The sequence below is a fragment of the Zeugodacus cucurbitae genome, chromosome 4, assembly GCF_028554725.1.
Source record: "Zeugodacus cucurbitae isolate PBARC_wt_2022May chromosome 4, idZeuCucr1.2, whole genome shotgun sequence".
Classification (NCBI taxonomy): domain Eukaryota; kingdom Metazoa; phylum Arthropoda; class Insecta; order Diptera; family Tephritidae; genus Zeugodacus; species Zeugodacus cucurbitae.
In genome coordinates this window covers 4,407,378-4,426,556 of record NC_071669.1, presented here as the reverse complement: position 1 = coordinate 4,426,556, position 19,179 = coordinate 4,407,378, and the positions used below count along the sequence as shown (strand labels likewise).

The following is a 19,179-nucleotide window of genomic DNA, read 5'->3' as shown; positions in this document are numbered from 1 at the left end:
TGCTGATAAATCACAGTTTACTCAACAACGCAAATTTGTTTGCCTACTTTTTGGCGCAAGGCCGTTCACAAACAGAAATTCGTGAATGAGTGGAGCAAAAATGTTGGTAAGAAAGTAGTTCCTTCATTTTTGGGTAACGAGAAATTATATTAGGACCGACTGCAGTTGAAAATTTCAAAGAAAGAGGAGGAAATGGGTAATTAAAATTGTCTATCCCTTAGTTTATGATCCTTTTACGTAAAGCCTCAATAACAACCGTAATTTGGTCAGCTCTCGAGTGAGCAAATATACGTGGTAGGAAGTATCTTTCAAATACAAATTTAGCCCGTTTAAAGATTATTGAAAAAATAAAAATAAATGTTTTCGACTCACCAATCGCCATGGCCGTCTCCTGCGCATCGCCGGTGACCATCTTGACGCGCACGCCGCTCTGCATCAGCATCTCAATGGATTCGCGTACCAAGGGACGCGGTGGATCGGTAATGCCCACCAGCCCACAGTAGATGAGATCCTGTAGACTGCGTCCCTTCGCCAGAGCCAGCACACGCAAGCCCTTGCGGCCGATCTCGTAGGCCTCCGCCAGGAATTCCGCCTCATTTTGCTTTGTCAATGGCACCGTTTGTGTGCCGAACATGTATTTCGTGCATTGCGGCAACAACATTTCCAGCGCACCTTTGGCAAAGAATATCTCCTCTTTGTTGTTGTTGTATTTGTGTATGCACTTGACAGCCATCATTTTCTGTTCGGATGAGAAGGGATACTCCTGCATGCGCACATAATTCTCTGCGGTGGCATACATGCCATTCTTCATGGCGACAGCGATGAGTGCACCCTCTGTCGGCTGGCCGAGTAGCGTGCCGTTCTGTATGTAAGCATTATTGCAGACAGCGCCGATTTCCAGCAAATTCGTGATGTTTGCTTTGGCCATTTCGACGTTGTTGCAATTGCGTATATGTATTTCGCCTTGGTCATTGTAGCCCGCACCGGTGACATCGGCCATGTAGCCGTCCGATGTGATGATAACTGTCGCTGTCATTTCGTTCTTCGTCAAAGTGCCCGTTTTATCGGAACAAATGACATTCACGCAACCGAGCGTCTCCACGGTTGGCAATTTCTTCACAATCGCATTGCGTTTGGCCATACGCATGACACCGAGTGCCAGCGTCACGGTGACCACAATCGGTAGGCCTTCGGGTATGGCGGCGACAGCCAAAGAAACGCTGATATTGAACATTTCGGTTAGCGGTTTGCCTTGTAGCCAACCCAGTAGCATAATTACGCCAATAATGAGGAACGAATAGAAACTCAACTGTGCGCCGAGTATATCCATCGATTTCTGCAGCGGTGTTTTCGGCGCCTCCTCGGCCTGCATCATTTTGAATACCTCACCGAACTCACTGCGCTCACCGGTGCTCACCACAACACCCTTGCCATTGCCGCAGCGCACCAGTGTGCCCATGAAGGCGACATTCTTCATATTTGTATGATCTTTATTGGTCGCGCTGCTCAGTATGAGTTCGGTGCTTTTGCGCGCCGGTTCCGTTTCGCCCGTGAAGCTCGACTCATCTATGGAGAGATCGATTGCTTCGAAGAGCCGCACATCGGCGGGCACACGATCGCCGACATTCAAGTATACTACATCGCCGGGCACCAACTCACGCGCCAAGAATGTATCAAGTCGTCCTTCGCGTAGACAATGGCACTCGGGTGGTACCAGCTTCTTCAACTCTTCCAAACTCTTCTCCGAACGGTACTCTTGTATGAAAGCAACCGTTACCACTATAATAATGGCTATCGTTATGCTCACAGCATCATCATACTGTTTCATAATCACCGACACTAGCGCGCTGCCCAACAACAGCAATATAAGTGGATTCTTAAACTGTTCAATGTATTTCTTCCATGTTGGCTCCTCCTCATTCACATTCAACTCATTGTGTCCGATAATTTTCGCACGATACTTGGCCTCGGTCCACTTGAGACCGGTACGTGTGTCGACCTGCAGACGGCCGGCCACCTCGGAGGCGCTGTACGTCGATGACTCGGACGTTGTCAGCAACATTTCGGGCGTTAGGGTTGAACCCGTCTGTAAGGAAGGAAGAGAAAATTATATTTTAAGTAAAGAAAAATATGAATAATAATTTTTAAGAAGAAATTTAGGTTAAGAATTCGTAATTTTTGTATTAAGGTTTGACCCAGGAGGTTTGATAAAAGCTTGTGGTACGTGGCGTTTTATTTAATTGGACTTGAGTACATTCTAACCTCAATTTAATAAAAACTGAGTCTTGAAGTTTATTTTTTCCTGCTACGAGCATATTACTGTTGAGTATTCGCATGAATGTTTTTCAAAATATAATAGTACTCAGCACATATTACGACAGTGTAGCTAACATTATTCATATTACGTATCGTCATTATTCATATTACGTATCGCATCAATGACGTCATCATATTACGTATCGTCATCATTTATATCACGTATCGCATCAATGAGTGCGAATACGAGTATGGATGTGAGTATGAATACAATTATCTTCAAGAATATTTGCATTGAAATTGGTTTGAGTATGAAAATGAAAATGAGTATGAGTATCGTCATTATTCATATTACGTATCGCATCAATGACGTCATCATATTACGTATCGTCATTATTCATATTACGTATCGCATCAATGAGTGCGAATACGAGTATGGATGTGAGTATGAATACAATTCTCTTCAAGAATATTTGCATTGAAATTGGTTTGAGTATGAAAATGAAAATGAGTATGAGTACGAGTATGAGTATGAATATGAATACGAATATGAGTATGAGTATGAGAACTTTTTCCAATAACTATGAGTGTGAATATAAAAAAAAACTATAAGTATTAAAAATATTTTGAATATGAAAATGAGTATGTCTATGAATATGAGTATGTATATAAATGTGAGTATGAGTATGAGTATTCATATTTACAAATATGGATTCAACTACAAATAAAATCAAATTAAGATTTCAAAACCATTTTAATAAAAGAATAAGAAACAAGTATGAGTTGTATATAAAAACTAATCAAGCCATTATTACTAATGAAATATTTCTCTGAATATTTTAGATTAAAATGCAGAATAAATAAAGTAATCCTGTTATAAAATATTTTGCAATTTTCAGCTGCTATCAGCAAGCTACTCTAGAGACCTTTCACCCATTTTCCCAATTACACTCATCCGCTGCATGTAACCTCAATCACCTTTCGTTGGCTCGTCGTAATCTTCTCAACCGAACTTATTGATTTAATCTGCTACAAACGACAACAAAAACAGAACCTAATACTCTGAGCGACTCATCTAACATGCCCAATCAGACGCAAATCTCTTAGCAATATTAAAAATTTGCACATCTCTATATATTTTGCGATGATTTTCAATATTCATTACAACCCATGAAATGTTAGATTGCAAATTTTGTTTGTAGAAATGTGTATGTCATTTAACATTTTCCAGTCACGTTTTCCTACAATATCGGACAACAACAACAACTATCGAATCGATGTATCTTATCAGTGCTAGCTCGTACCAACTAAATTTCGATGAGACTGATGAGGCCAAGCGGACGGACATAGCACACGTTTAGATGTATGTATGTATATGGAAATGCATAGATAGATTTAAATATCAAATTTTATTTGGTTACTACAAGTACACTCGTTTATAGCTAAAGGTAATCTCATATCTGTCGTATATAAGTGTCTGCGTCTATTCATTTGGTATACGAACTAATCGAACCGATATGCATATGTTGCCAGCGTCACTTACAACAGCACGCCAAGTGCAACTGACAAATGATTGTAGCTGTATTCCGTCTCCCACTGCTCACTAGCTCACTTTCCATTGACTGATAGACAGTCACCAATTGCCATTAGGTAGTGTCTGCAGACCTTATGTAGCCATAACCGGTGGTGGGTGGTCAATTTTTTTTGGGTGTAGTAGAGTGTGAGTGTAAAATGGAATGGGTGGTGGTTGCGTTTGTCAGTTTGACTCGTTGACTAGTTGGATGGACATGACAGTTGCATGTCAGCGCGACGCTGTGTGATGTATTGTACAAATTATAATCATGAAGGCAATGATGAGTGCGGAGATGATGATTTTGCTAATAATGATGTTGGCAAATTAGCTAGCAAAGACAGCAAGACAGACACTCACACTAAATGTTTATAAAAAAATATATGTTGCTTTACAATTCTTTACAAATCGTATGCAGAAGCTTTGGGCGAAAGCGTAGCCACCTACTTGGGAACGTCATGTGAAAGAGAATAGCAAGTAATAGAAGAAATTAGAAAAATCTAATACAGATGTGCTTCATACAACCTTTGTATAATATAAAATAAATATTTTTGCATTAGGGTGGTACTTTAAAAATCCAATTTGCGATATTTATAAAGCTTTAACACAAAATCGAGGTATTAAGAACAGAAACATGAGAATTTCGGCACGAATTGAAAATAAACCCTAGTTACTTTAATATACAGATAATCCTCTAAAGATTAAAAAAAAATACAATATAATTTTATTCAATATATAAAATCGATGACTTTGTAATCGAAGCCTTTAAATATTAATACCAAATTGTAGACGTTTCTTAGTTATTTTAGGCCACAATTGTATAAAAGAAGGTATACAGATTTATAAAATCTCATAAACTGCTTTTAAGGCAGTAGTCTGCTTTACAGGCTTCAAAAAATCGATTTTTTTGTTTTGTTTTAAATCTCTTCCAAAACTATCCAAGAATTTGTCTTAAAAATTCCTGAGGCCAATTCGACATATTTTCGAAGCTACAGCAGTTTTAGTGGCCGAGCGTCGAGCAGGTGCGAATGCTCTCTGAAAAGTTTAAAGCGCGTTTTCTCGATTTTTCGTTTTCATAAGTGTTAGAAAACGGTGCCGGCGATAGCAAAAAGAATATATATCCGATCGAAAAAACTCAAAGTGATCTAGCTTCAGCATTAAATTATCTTCTATTTGAACTAAAAAAGTTGGACAAAAGTATTATTTAAACTACTTGTTTTGCAACTTAAAGTCAATTTTTTTTCTTAAAAAAGTGAATTTTTTTTCAAACTTCGAAAAAATTTGGAATTTTATAACTTCTTCGGTATTATTTTAGTTCATAAAGAAAAGAAACTTATAAAGATTTAAAAAAAAAATTGGTTCGACTGTTTCAGATGCATCGCACGACCTCCATCATCGGCACCGATTTACAAGTGCAGACTCCAGGTGCTCCAGAAAAATACTTACAACTTTGAAAAAATTTCAATATTTTTTAATAATAAATATTGTTTTTTAAGCCTTAAATATAGTACACTATCGTCTTAAAATTCCGTTTATGGCAATCATTTCTTTCCCTTTCAGAAAAAATTGCTAAAAAAACTTTTTTTTTCGGCTTCTAAAGCAGACTACTGCCTTAAGAACCACCCTTTCATTATATATATATATACTTACAAGCATACTTTATCACATGCCACAGCATCACACATGTAGGATTTAATTTGTGGCAGCGAACAAGCTGTGCTCGTTACTAATTAAGTTTTAGCTAGTTGAGCAGTAAACATAAACAAATTGTGGAATGTAGAAGCATACGAACAACAGAATGTGTTGGCATAAGCTTAACTATTATATGAATATTAAAAGAAAGCATAAAAGAGTGTGCTTAAAGCTGCCACTATTTAATTTTAATAAATATTTCTTAACCTTTCAACTGAATAACAATATTTTTTCCACACACAGCCATAAAGATATTTCCAATGAATTTCGTATTAAGTATATAATTATCAGCGGAATCCCCCACTTGACAACAACAGTAAAACATTAGTGTTATTTGCATACAAGTTAGACGTTTTTCGTGGAAAATGTACATTGCTATTACACTCGTTTCTAAGTAAATCCACCGTCAAGCCACTATTTAGTATATATACAATGATTGCGATGCTTAATCGATTGTTAAATAGTAATTAATTTAGTAGAGAGAGCTCATTGTGTTGAGTCTACCATCTAGCACTAGTAACAAACGTTCTCCTAACTAAAATTTCCTAAAATTAAGAGCGCTCTCAAACACTCCCCTAAAAAATATCACAAGATACTCTTTTAAAGTCGGTTTTCACAAGCTTTGAAAGCTCAATTCAGTTACGATTTTCAGAAATAACTCAGCCCGATTTACTCGACAGTGTTATTTACTATATCAAAAAATTTTGTTTACTATACCAAAATTAGTGAAAGTTTTCAAAAGCTCTCAAAGCTCAGGAGAACGATTTTTCGAATTTTAACAAAAAATTTTCAGAAGTTTTATATAAAAGAGTAAAGTTGGTGAATTCATCGACAATTTGGTTCAGTACAGCAAAATTAGTGAAAGCTTTCAAAACTCTAAAAGCTCAGTACAATAATTTTTCGATTTTTAACTAAAAATGTTCAGACGTTTTATATAAAAAGAAAAGTTGGTGAATTCCTCGACAATTTGATTTACTACAGCAAAATTAGTGAAAGCTTTCAAAACTCTAAAAGCTCAGTACAATAATTTTTCGATTTGTAACTAAAAATTTTCCGAAGTTTTATATAAATGAGTAAAGTTGGTGAATTCGTCGACAATTTGATTTTTTATAGCAAAACTAGAGAAAGCTTTCAAAACTTTAAAAGCTCACTACAATAATTTTTCGATTTCTAACTAAAAATTTTCAGACGTTTTATATAAAAGAGTAAAGTTGGTGAATTCGTCGACAATTTGATTTACTACAGCAAAATTAGTGAAAGCTTTCAAAACTCTAAAAGCTCAGTACAATAATTTTTCGATTTCTAACTAAAAATTTTCCGAAGTTTTATATAAAAGAGTAAAGTTTGTGAATTCGTCGACAATTTGTTTTACTACAGCAAAATTAGTGAAAGCTTTCAAAAGCTCTCAAAGCTCTAAAAGTCAGTATAATGATTTTTCGGTTTTTAGTTCTCAGAAAAGTTTGTAATAACCGATTAACCGATTTTGTTTACTACAGCTAAGGTAGTGAAAGTCAAAATAAACAGATTCTAGTGAAATACAATTCCCTCTCATTTACATATCTCTCTCAAACACAAAAATATCTGTCATTACAACACTGATTACTTGTAATAGTCATAAATAAGCAAACTAGTATTTTTCCTATAATAATATTGCAATTTTTCTGATAAAACTAAAACCAGAAAAAAAAATAACAACAAATCAGGTTTTTCAAGAACGTGATTTACAAGATCACAAATTAATTTCTAATCCGCGTAAATGCTAAATGTATATATGTATATTAGAAGTGTCAGTTGTATGTTTTCTTATGATATCAGCGTATGTATGTATTTATGTAATTACGGATTAACAGCAGCAGCAGCACATTTGCGTATAAAATTTCCAGGTAAGATTGCATAAGCAAATGGCAACACGAGCGGGTAGCAGCTATTTCGTTGCACGTAGCTTTGTTTGTATGTGTAGATGAGTGAATGACTATTAGAATGCGTGATTAGTGATAAGCTTGATTGTGAATCGAACCAATACAAAGTAAGTATGTAAATCCACAAAGCGACTTTCATTTATTAAAACCTAGATGACTGCAATATGAGATGGCTTTTAAGTAATGCATATAAGGCACGTGTTGTACTCAAATATTATATATACATAAGAAAGTGTAGGTACTTATAGAAGCACCATGTGAGTGAAATATTAAACCGTGTAAGATTTTCAAGAAAACAAAAATTAAAATTGAGAAAAAATATTTAACTCAATTTTACACGTTTTGCATGGAAGTCGTAATCTTAACAGAAAAATATTCTGTGGTATTGTTGTTTATTTACTATTTAAGCTCCTCCCTCTTTTACCAAGAACACTAAAAATTAAATTAAAAAAAATATAAAAATAAAAAATAAAAATTCTCAACCAAATGTCTTCACTGGAACAGCAGTCTGCCATAAATCTTTTCCACCATAATAAAAAGCTTCTCATAAAGTTCTTAAAATTTGAGTACTTAGCACCACTTATCGCCGAAACGAAAATACATTTATGATCTACATATGTTTCCGCACTTTACTTAGGAGTTAATTAAAAATGTAGCTAGAATATTAACAGACAGATACATGTTTATACTCTGTATGAAGCTATATGAAGCCTTTCGCTTTGACTAGCAAGAAAAAAACAGATATGCTTAATAACCAGAGTTAATTACTACTTTTAGAGAATAAGAATTGGAAGAAAAGAACCCAGCAGTAAGTTGGACAAATGTGAGTTCAGAGAACACTCGTATATTTAGACAGAATTCTACTTTAGTAGACAACACGTACATAAATACAAAATTCGACACCAAAAGCGACTATTATTAATTTTAATTTTTTAATTTTAATTTTAATTTTAATTTTAATTTTAATTTTAATTTTTTAATTTTAATTTTTTAATTTTAATTTCAATTTTATTTTAATTTAATTTAATTTAATTTTATTTTATTTTATTTTATTTTATTTTATTTTATTTTAATTTTAATTTTAATTTTAATTTTAATTTTAATTTTAATTTTAATTTTAATTTTAATTTTGATTTTAATTTTAATTTTAATTTTAATTTTAATTTTAATTTTAATTTTTTAATTTTAATTTCAATTTTATTTTAATTTAATTTAATTTTATTTTATTTTATTTTATTTTATTTTATTTTATTTTATTTTATTTTAATTTTAAATTTAATTTTGATTTTAATTTTAATTTTAATTTTAATTTTAATTTTAATTTTAATTTTAATTTTAATTTTAATTTTAATTTTAATTTTAATTTTAATTTTAATTTTAATTTTAATTTTAATTTTAATATAAATTTTCGAACCACAAAAAATAATTATTTATTTACCTTAAAGCCTTTTTAAACAGGAGCAAATTGTTCAATTAACCGGCCTCCGCTCGATTAAAACGCTAATTAAGATCGATTTACCACACAAATAAAAATCTACATTAATTTTTGATTGAATTTTAATCGACTTGAAAATCAAATGCAACTCTGCGACAAAGCCGTACGATATACGTTCTTTCTCTGCGATTGGCTAAATTTTTTGTTAACAAAAAGATACGGTAGATGTCGCTGCTAAAAACTAACAATCAGCTGATGAAACTTACCAACTTCTTATGAAAAGCAAAAACAAAAATGTATAACAACTGACCGGTTATCGAGTAGCCGGCAGTTAAAATGCAAAAAAAAAAGGGTTTCTCAATAAACATTTTGATTGATCAATTAATTTGGCTGTCTAAAAACGCTATTAAGATCAGAAAGCATACAGAGTAAAATATTGCAGTAAAATTTAGAATTTATCCATCGAATTAGTACTGTAAAGTGCAACATTTTTTTTTAATACTTTACTACAGCTATGTAGTCATCTTACTCTTCGAAATGATGCAATTTCATATGTCTGCCAATTAATGCAGTTCTAAAAATGTTTACTTGAGTACCAGCACGCGCGCCATACTAAATAGCACCTTTTTTATAACAATTTGACTAGTAAATGTCATTAAAATCAAACCAATAACTATTGCCATTCTAATTTTAAAGTAGCTGAATATTTATGTGAAGGAAGAAGTAGTAGTCGAATGATCTATTCGTACATATAAATATATATTATCAAAAGCATAAATATTTGTATATGTAAATAGCATGTGATTTGTGTTAAAATACAATTAGCAACTTGTTGTATAAAGCAACAAAAACAAATCAGCAGCGACAATATTTACTAATATTTTTATGACGCTTGTTAAAATTTGATTTATTTCGGTTTAAATCACAAAAAAAGTGCTTATTAGAAACCTATAATTAAAGTGAATGCAAAGTGTATGATTAAATGTTAAGTAGAGTGGTGTTTAATGTTAATTAAAAGTATAGTATTTAATGTTAATTAAAATAAGTGTCGAAAATAAAATGAAAAATATAAATTTAAAAATAAAATATTACTGAATGTGACTGAGAAGGGATTACGACTTAATATAACTTTTTTAACCTGCACTTTTCATTCACACGAATATTATTGTAGCTTAAGTTGAGCTCAAAGCATCCCTGATAAAACTACAGGAAGTTTTGCTTTTATAATATAATTCGGGTAATAAAATATTTCTATTTTTCTGACAATTAGTACATATTTTCATCATTTTCAAAGCATTCATTGAATAATTTATTTTTCCTCCTTCATTAGTTCTTATAGCCGTTTTACACAGCCAAATTAATTGATCAATTGAAATTTTGATAGAGAAACAAAATTTTGCCCTTCACACTGCCGGCTACTCGATAATTGAACAGCTGTTATACTTTTTTGTTTTTGCTTTTCATAAGAAGTTGGTAAAATTTCATAAGCTGATTGCTATTTTTAGCAGCGACATCTACTTTTTTTATCAAAAAATTCAGCCAATTGCAGAGAAAGAACGTATATCGTACGTCTTTGTAGCAGAGTTGCATTTGATTTTCAAGTCGATTAAAATTCAATTAAAAATAAATGTGGATTTTTATTTTGTATGGTAAATCGATCTTAATTAGCGTTTTAATCGAGCAGTGACCGGTTAATTGATCAATTAGCTCCTGTGTGAAAACGCTATTATTGCAGAATTCACTATATCATAAACTGGAGGAACTGAAGGTATACAAATAACTTTTTTTTGAAATTCTTTCTTTACCAATATTAAAATAGCTTTCTTCCGAAGCTGAAATAAATCAAAAGGTTTGGTATTTATCAGTGAAAAAAGAGACCGAATGACTCACTCCATGGTCTTTACTCTTGAATGTGTGATTTTGTTAATCACTTTCAAAGCATTTGACAATATCAGCTGATGACGGGGTTCCTGACGTCAGTAAAATGAATATTTCGTCAGCAATGTGCTGATTTGACAGCTTCTTGTTTGCAAGATCTGACTCTTTGACAACTTTTTGTTGACAAAAGATGGTGGTTTGACATTTTCTTTACGGTTTAAAGATTAAATTGTAAAATGATTGGTTGTCATATTCAACACTTTTACCTTCGAGAATGAAGAAAGTGCGTCAAAAATGTTGAACAAAAATCGTTAAGAAATCCTACATGATTTTTTTATATGATATTATTCTTATAGGTTGAATGTGGGGGTTGGATGGGGGAAGCTATAACGACAAATCATGTTCAGCTTATTTATCGCTTTCTTAAATTTTTTTACAAAGCCGTACTGAAAGTTTTGACGCTCCAACCATGACCATGAGAAGTATTTTTGAGCATCATCGTCATATAAGTGCAATTACTGTGCTATGTGAGCTATAGGACCTAATAGTCCGATGTAGTCAATTTTTTACTATATATTTAAAATATTTTTCTAGATTTTTGGTGAAAATTTCATAGCGATATCTCAACGGGAAGCATTTCTGACCGCGCCTTCATACAAGCCGAACGACTGTGGAACGGTTATATGTAAATAGACTTGACTTACATTTCTAAAAAAAATAAATACAGAAAAATATTAAGAACCGTGCCAGAATTTCTATATAAAAAAAGATATCAATAAAACAATAATTGTAGCTCCCGAAAACTGAAAACCGTTACTCCTGACCTATTATAAGCCATTTGACAATTGCAAAATTATGCAAATATGCCCAAACTCAAATCGACAAAAATACTGTATATACTATATACATACATATGTATGCATGTCCGTCTGTATATTTGATATTTATATGTAGAACATTCATTATATGCAAATGAGAGGCGTTGAATATGTATGTCAAGCAACACTAGTTCGAAAGAAGTATTTATATGAATGAAGTTGTAAACATATTCACATACATAACGCGTTAGTTTTTCACTTCTCCAGCTGTAGCTAGCTTTGTAAAATGCGAATCACACGCCTCTCAACCGGTGATTTGGGCCAGAATGAGTTGAAACCTGTTGCCAGTTACCGAATATGAAGTCAAAAGTGTGTGGCAAATAATGAAACTTGGTAAACTACATACACACAGCACATAACATATAAAATGAACCTATTTACTCGTATTTAGAACGCTTTGGAGCGGTCTGTCGATAAGCAAACACTTGTGGAGGTCTAAATTTGAGTGCAGTTTGACTTACAAACGGTTAAATGCTAGTTTGCTTATGGGCACATATGAATTCGTGCTTTACAAACAAATATATTTCACATGAAGGTTTATTTGCCTATTTACCAATGCTAAGTGCCGAAATGTGTTTGGCATACATTATTCATGCGCTTGATGTACTGTATGGCAAGCGACAGCTGGTGATGTTTAGAAAAGCTGGTTTTTATATTACTTTGCAACACATGTGAGTAGAGAAAAAAATGGTTTCTGTAATAAAATTTTATTGTTAAAAAATATTTTAATTTTATTTTTTAAATTTATTTTAAATTTTTTTATTTTTTTTTATTTTATTTTTTTAATTTTATTTTTAAAATTTATTTAATTTTTTTTTTAATTTTTTTTAATTTTATTTTTAAAATTTATTTAATTTTATTTTTTTATTTTTTTTTTATTTTATTTTTAAAATTTATTTAATTTTATTTTTTAATTTTTTTAATTTTATTTTTAAAATTTATTTAATTTTTTTTTAATTTTTTTTAATTTTATTTTTAAAATTTATTTAATTTTATTTTTTTAATTTTTTTAAATTTTATTTTTTTTAATTTTATTTTTAAAATTTATTTAATTTTATTTTTTAATTTTTTTAATTTTATTTTTAAAATTTATTTAATTTTTTTTTAATTTTTTTTAATTTTATTTTTAAAATTTATTTAATTTTATTTTTTTAATTTTTTTAAATTTTATTTTTAAAATTTATTTAATTTTATTTTTTAATTTTTTTTAATTTTATTTTTAAAATTTATTTAAATTTTTTTATGTTTTTTTTTATTTTATTTTTTAAATTTTATTTTTAAAATTTATTTAATTTTTTTTAAATTTTATTTTTAAAATTTATTTAATTTTATTTTTTAAATTTTTTTTTTAATTTTATTTTTAAAATTTATTTAAATTTTTTTTTAATTTTTTTAAAATTTTTTTTTTAAATTTTTGTTTTTATTTTTTTTAATTTTATTTATAAATTTTATTTAAATTTTTTTTTTTATTTTTATTTTAATTTTTTTTTTTTAATTTTTGGTATTAAATTTCCAACTTTCAGCGCTCCATTAGGCAATTTTGGAAAATTTGCTAGCAACCATTATTTAATTTTTTCCATAGCATCACGAATCTTATAATTCAACGTAACAGTTATAATTGATTACAGAGTATAATTTTTTATTTTTAGCCTATAATTCATGTGAGAGATTGTGCTAAAGTAGGCATTTGTTAGCAAATTGTTGCTAGTGCACAACAAATCATCGACAAATTAATTGCATATTAAGTGTAAAATTGTTAATTAAGTAACTGTTTAATTGCAGATATGTGTAGAATTCAATTAAATTGTATTTATTGCAAATAAATTAAATATTTATGATTTGCCGATTTAATGGAAAAGGGAAACTTGTTTGTAGATATTCCAGAATATAATTATTTCCATTATTTTTTTCTATAAAGGTGGGATACAACTCACGACATCTTGATAATAACTTAATTTAATATGATTTTTAAAACCGTAATTTTTATTTAATCGAAGATGGAAAAAATAAAAAAAACTGTTTCCAGAGAACAAAGAAGGATAGCAATAAAAATATCCAACTATATTGACATTAGCAATTATGCAATGCTCCAGAGAGTTCGATAGCAAGTATGGGCGCTCAGCAAATGGGTTACTAGATCTTTTAAAAACTTTTATTGATCTGTAAATACCAACTAGAATGGCACTCTTACGTTAACATAATCAGCCGTACGATCGAGACTTAACTCTTTCATTCATAGAACATAAGTAATATCTCCAAAACGTATGTAGAATATCCAAAAGTCAAAATACAGCAGCAAAAGAGCAGATAAATGTAAATGGATTGAATGGATTAAGTAGCCCTTACACCAGTAGCCAGTAAAAAATTACTCCTGTCACCTGTCAATGACGCTGAAACACCACAAACCAGTTATCGTTATAAACTTATCACAGCCCCTAAATGTAGGCTTTTTATTAAAAACACCTTCAGACTTTACGATGACAAATATTTGTACTCCGAAAGTAAATTTTTAGACCACGTTAGCTTTTATGAACCTTTTTTGATTCCTACTGCCTGTGTGTTTTAACTAGAAGGGCACTCTTACTTTAACACGATCGATGTTTAACTATTTAGTTCATAGAACATAAGTCCTACCTCCAAAAGGTAGGCAGAGCCTAAAAAAAAGAAGTAAGGAAGGGCTAAGTTCGGGTTCAACCGAACATTTTATACTCTCACAATTTATTATTAGTGAGATAACACACAATTTGACACATACTTATATTCGGCATAAATGTACTGAGTTCTTCATGTTCGATATCCGGGGCCTTGAAAAGTTATAGTTTTTTCAATTTTTCCACAAGTGATGCCACACCTCAAATACAGTATTTTTGTAAAGTTTTATTCCGCTTTCCTTTATATATATGTATATATAACCCCATAACTAACTCTTTTATTTCTGGGGTTATACAAACAACCGTTATGTGCAACATGTTGCGAGAGTATAACAATATATCAACAAAAAAGCATATAAAAATAAATGGAATGATCAGTGGCCAGTGGAAATTACTCTCCTGTCAATGATAATGAAACAAGAAGGTCCTGACATCATTGAAAATTGTTCACAGCGCCTAAATGTAGACTTGTATAAGAATAAATCAAATTATATTTTATGATAAATCGTATGAATTTCGCTTTCTGATTCTAAATAGACGAATTCATACCACGGAGAGTATATCTGACATGAAAATTAACCTTAAAAAAACAACAGTTTTTTAACACGTTGACTGCCAACTACGCGATAACTCGTAGTATGATTTCCCTTCCAGGAAGCCAACTACGAGTTATCTCGTACTACCTAAACTACCAGTTTTTGTGTAGCTACGAGTAAAACCGTATTATAATAGTGTTAGTATCGATAAATGGCTTTTGGGAAAATAAAAAAAATTTGGGTTTGGCTTCCGTGAGCTTTTTTTTATTAAAAAAAAAAATAATGGGAAAATTCATTCAATATAATGGAAAAATTAACTCAAATACAATAAATAAAGCAATATATTATTGTTTGTGGTAGTTTTTGAAACAATTTTCCACACAAAGGGCTGGCTTCTCTGGACAGGCTGGACAGAAGTAACGCGTTTTTCGGTGTTTTTTCCTTGGGTACACACACGACATGGCTTTGTCGGACGCTGTTTTTTTTATTTTTTTAATAACTATAAAACAAAATACTATAGAAAGCAAAAATGATGTTTTTTTTTAGCAAAAAAGGGACCTAACTACTACGAGATAATTCGTAGCGTTCTTTCCCAGACGCCAACTACGAGATAACTCGTAGGTCCTTTTTCTCATCAAAAAAACATAATTTTTGATTTTTGATGATACCAATGATCTAGAAATAGAATTTTTAGTAATATAATGTGAAAAAATCAAAATGTCATTTTTGGACAGTTTTCAGAAAATGGGATTGGCAGTCAACGTGTTAAAGAAAACTCCGCTTCGTAGACTATATAAAGAAGCGCACTTTTAAAACATTGAATTTGTTCGACTTTATTGCATTTTTCATCGATTAGGATAAATTACAACCATATTTCACTGCTGGCACTGTTATATTGATATCAAAAAATTAATATTTTAATATTAAACTTACACTGTAATATTCCTTTTCCTCCTCTAAACGCTTCATTTTTTTATATTCCTGGATTAAACTGTTTTTACAAAAGTAAATTTAAGAAATTGTTACACTTTTCTTTTTTCTCCTTTATTTTTTCTATTTAAAAATTTTTATTTCAATTTTTCATTTAAGATTTGACCAGAAATACACTACAGTTTTCATTACACACAAGTCTTCAAACACATTTTATTTGCAGTTAAACACTTCCAGCACACATTTCATTAACAAAATTTCTTCAATCAAATTTCCCATTCATTAAGCATGAGTATCTTCCAACGAACCAATAAAAATTAGTTGCACAAACACTTTCATCACAACGAATTTCCACAACAATCTAAGAAGCGCGCCGCAGTAACAATTAACGAAGAAACGCGTCATTCAATTAACACTAGAAACACAACAAGTAAAACTCAAGTTGACGTTGTCGTTGGTCGTCGTCGGCAACGAGCACTGCTCAAATGGCATTCATCAAAGCGCGGCACTTTTGTAATGACAGGTTCCGATACAACAAAAGATTTTTAAATACTGAAAGATTTACAAGTTGTGCGCTCAGTTTATAGCCAAACAAGCAAAGCGTCAAACAACAGCTGACTGACGGAGCACCATACCAAGCGAGGCACATGTACGGAGCTAGAGAAACATATAAAAGCTAACATAACAAAGAGTGACCGCAAAGTAAACGTTAAATGAAAAAAAAAAAAAAAAATTGTGAAAAAAATTTAATTGTTTTTCATAGTATTAGGGATGTTAAGAGCGGTCTTTTTAGAAAGGCTTTTTGTGTGCAGAGTAGTGTAAAAATGCAAATAATTTAACTGTAATGAAGCGTTAAACGAGAAATGAGAAATGCTGGTTTGCAGCTGGAAATATTGGTTACAAAAGGAACTAGTTCGAAAAGGACCAGCTTTGGACCAGTTGTGAAACTGCTAATATTTTGCTATTAGATGATATAAATTATTTTTTAATTTTTTTTTTTTGAACTTTAACTTTAAATAAAAAATTTAATTGTTTTGCATAGTATTAGGGCTGTTAAGAGCGGTCTTTTTAGAAAGGCTTTACATATGCCGGAGTTAACTTTTAAGTGTGGAGTAGTGAAGAAATGTTGATAATTTGGCTGTTATGAGGCGTTAAACGAGAAATGAGAAATACTATTTTGCAGTTAGTACTATAGAACCGAAAAGTAACTAGTTCGAAAAGGACTAATTTCGGACCAGTTGTGAAACGTCTTATATTTTGATATTAGATGATATAAATTAATTTTTTAATTTTTATTTTTTTTAACTGGTACGGGACTAGTGTACTTCTGGTCCAAGTTTAACAATTGACTGCTGGTATGGCATCTCTGTTCCACAGTTATTTAATTGGAATAAATCAGCTGACTAGTTGGAATTGTGGCCTCTAATAGTTATCAAGTAGTTCACATTAATTATTTGAACAAAATTTCACGCAGTGTTACCACATATAAATTAATATTTATAAAAAAGAAACAACAAAATCAATTTACTTAGTGTCACAGTTGTTAATTGGGTACTTGTATCCATCGTTTAGCAATTTCAAGAAAATAATACAAATTAGTGGAGAATTACAAAGCAAGCGGCAACACGGAAGAATTGTATCAATTAGTCTCAAGAAGATAAACAACCAAAAAAATTTTTATCTATAATATTTGCCTTAAAAAGTTTGATTAACAGTTCTGTATGAGTTTTTTGTTAAATTTCCAATAACAAAGGTCTGATAAGATGCCCGCGCTTTTTTGTTCAAAACATAACAACAATTAAAAAGAAAACCACAAAGTTCCAGCATTTCATGTTTGCTGATAACACTTTTCAAGTGAAATCATACAACCTCGAATGACCAATATTAAACAAACACATATACATACACACATATATAAGCACGTATGTTAAAGAACTGACGTCGCTTCAATTAAACTGCATGGCATACAAAAAAGAATTGCTGCTAACTGTTTGGCCCAAAGAAATCAAATATATTAGCAGCAGAGCGATAAGCAACAACAACTCAATTAATAACACTTGAATAAACAAAAATATAATAAATGAGCGCGCTCTCGAAGCATACAAAAGAGTGTGAAAGAGTGAATTGGGTGAATTGAATAAATGAGTATGAGTATGTGAGGGTGTAGAGAAGTCAGAGAGTTTGACAACTGAGTATTAGAGCTCGTGAGTATGAGTAATGTGATTGATGTGATGATGCCAGCTGATTTTTCAAATGTCGTTCTTTTAGTTAATTATATTATTATTAAAATATAAATTTTCAGACATTTTTGTTTCGAGCTTTCCTCATTCATAATTCAAAGCCAGAAAGTAAAAGGGACTGTGGCGGTAGTCAGGATTTTCAAAAAATCAATATTTGCATTTTCGTTAACTGTAATATCTTAAAAATATTCTCTGAAGTTTTGAAGTTGATCCGATAACTACTTTTCGAGTTATTCGACAAATAACAAAGAGTGCTCGGACACGCCAAAACGCTTGGGTGAAACTTTAAAGGCGTTTTTCTCAAAACTATATTTTTGAACTGGTGACAACTGTAACTCGAAAACCGCTCAGTAGATTTTAATGAAATTGATACAGCTTTTAGAATACATAATAAAGTCAGACGAAGGTTTTTCTTTCAAATGTTTTAAGACCAATTAGTTATTGATTTTGTTCCCGAAAATCTAGAAAAAAAATTTCAAGAGGCGGCCATTTTGTTAATTTTTGAAAAAAAAACAAGGAAGCTTCCATCAGGCCCAGGATTATATATTTATAAAACTATTTTTTCTTATCCAATTGATTTTAGATAAATCTCCAAGGACTTATGATTGTCAACGCAAGTATCTTTTTTTTGGAACTGGGTCAACTAAAACAGATATAACTTTGGAAATTATATTTTTTTCACATTTTCGTGACTTCAAGTCAAAACATTGTGTAATAATGCCTTAGTATTACTTTTGTAAAATAACATGATTTAGTTGCAAAAAAATACTAGAAATTCCTTTTTTTTCGTATCTCTCTCTACCCCTAACCCTTCAAATTATGTACGACAAAATACCTTGGATTTCAGACTGGAACAGGTTTTATATAAAAGATTTTGTTTGCTCAAGCTTTCCGAAATTGTTTTTTTTTTGTTCGAGAAATGCACGTATCCGATGAAATTCAAGAATACGTTGTGGGTTCAAAAAATAACGGGAATTTTGGTTTTTTGGAACAAATATTTATTCATGCGTTTACATTATTGTTGTCACCTTTAAAATAGTCCCCATTCAATATTATGCTCTTATGCAAGCGTTCCTCTCAACGTCGAAATACGTCTCATACTCGATTTTTGAGATAACTTCTGATTCTCTTTATTTTTGGAAATAGGAAAAAGACACATGGAGTCAGGCGGATCTGAAGATTGCGGCATCGTTA

General features: G+C 31.1%; 1 protein-coding gene across 4 annotated transcripts in view; it reads right to left on the bottom strand.

The window, feature by feature from the left end:
• Atp2c1_3 (calcium-transporting ATPase type 2C member 1) overlaps positions 1-19,179 on the bottom strand; it is a 133,095-nt gene that overhangs the window by 26,034 nt on the left and 87,882 nt on the right. For 3 of the 4 annotated variants that reach the window (XM_011197509.3, XM_011197516.3, XM_011197531.3), the window contains exon 2: positions 373-2,086. In XM_011197509.3, the coding sequence (XP_011195811.2) occupies positions 373-2,086 (1,714 nt within the window). Of the gene's footprint in view, positions 1-372; positions 2,087-15,748; positions 16,372-19,179 lie in introns of those variants that run through there. The other variant, XM_011197523.3, reaches the window with a different exon arrangement.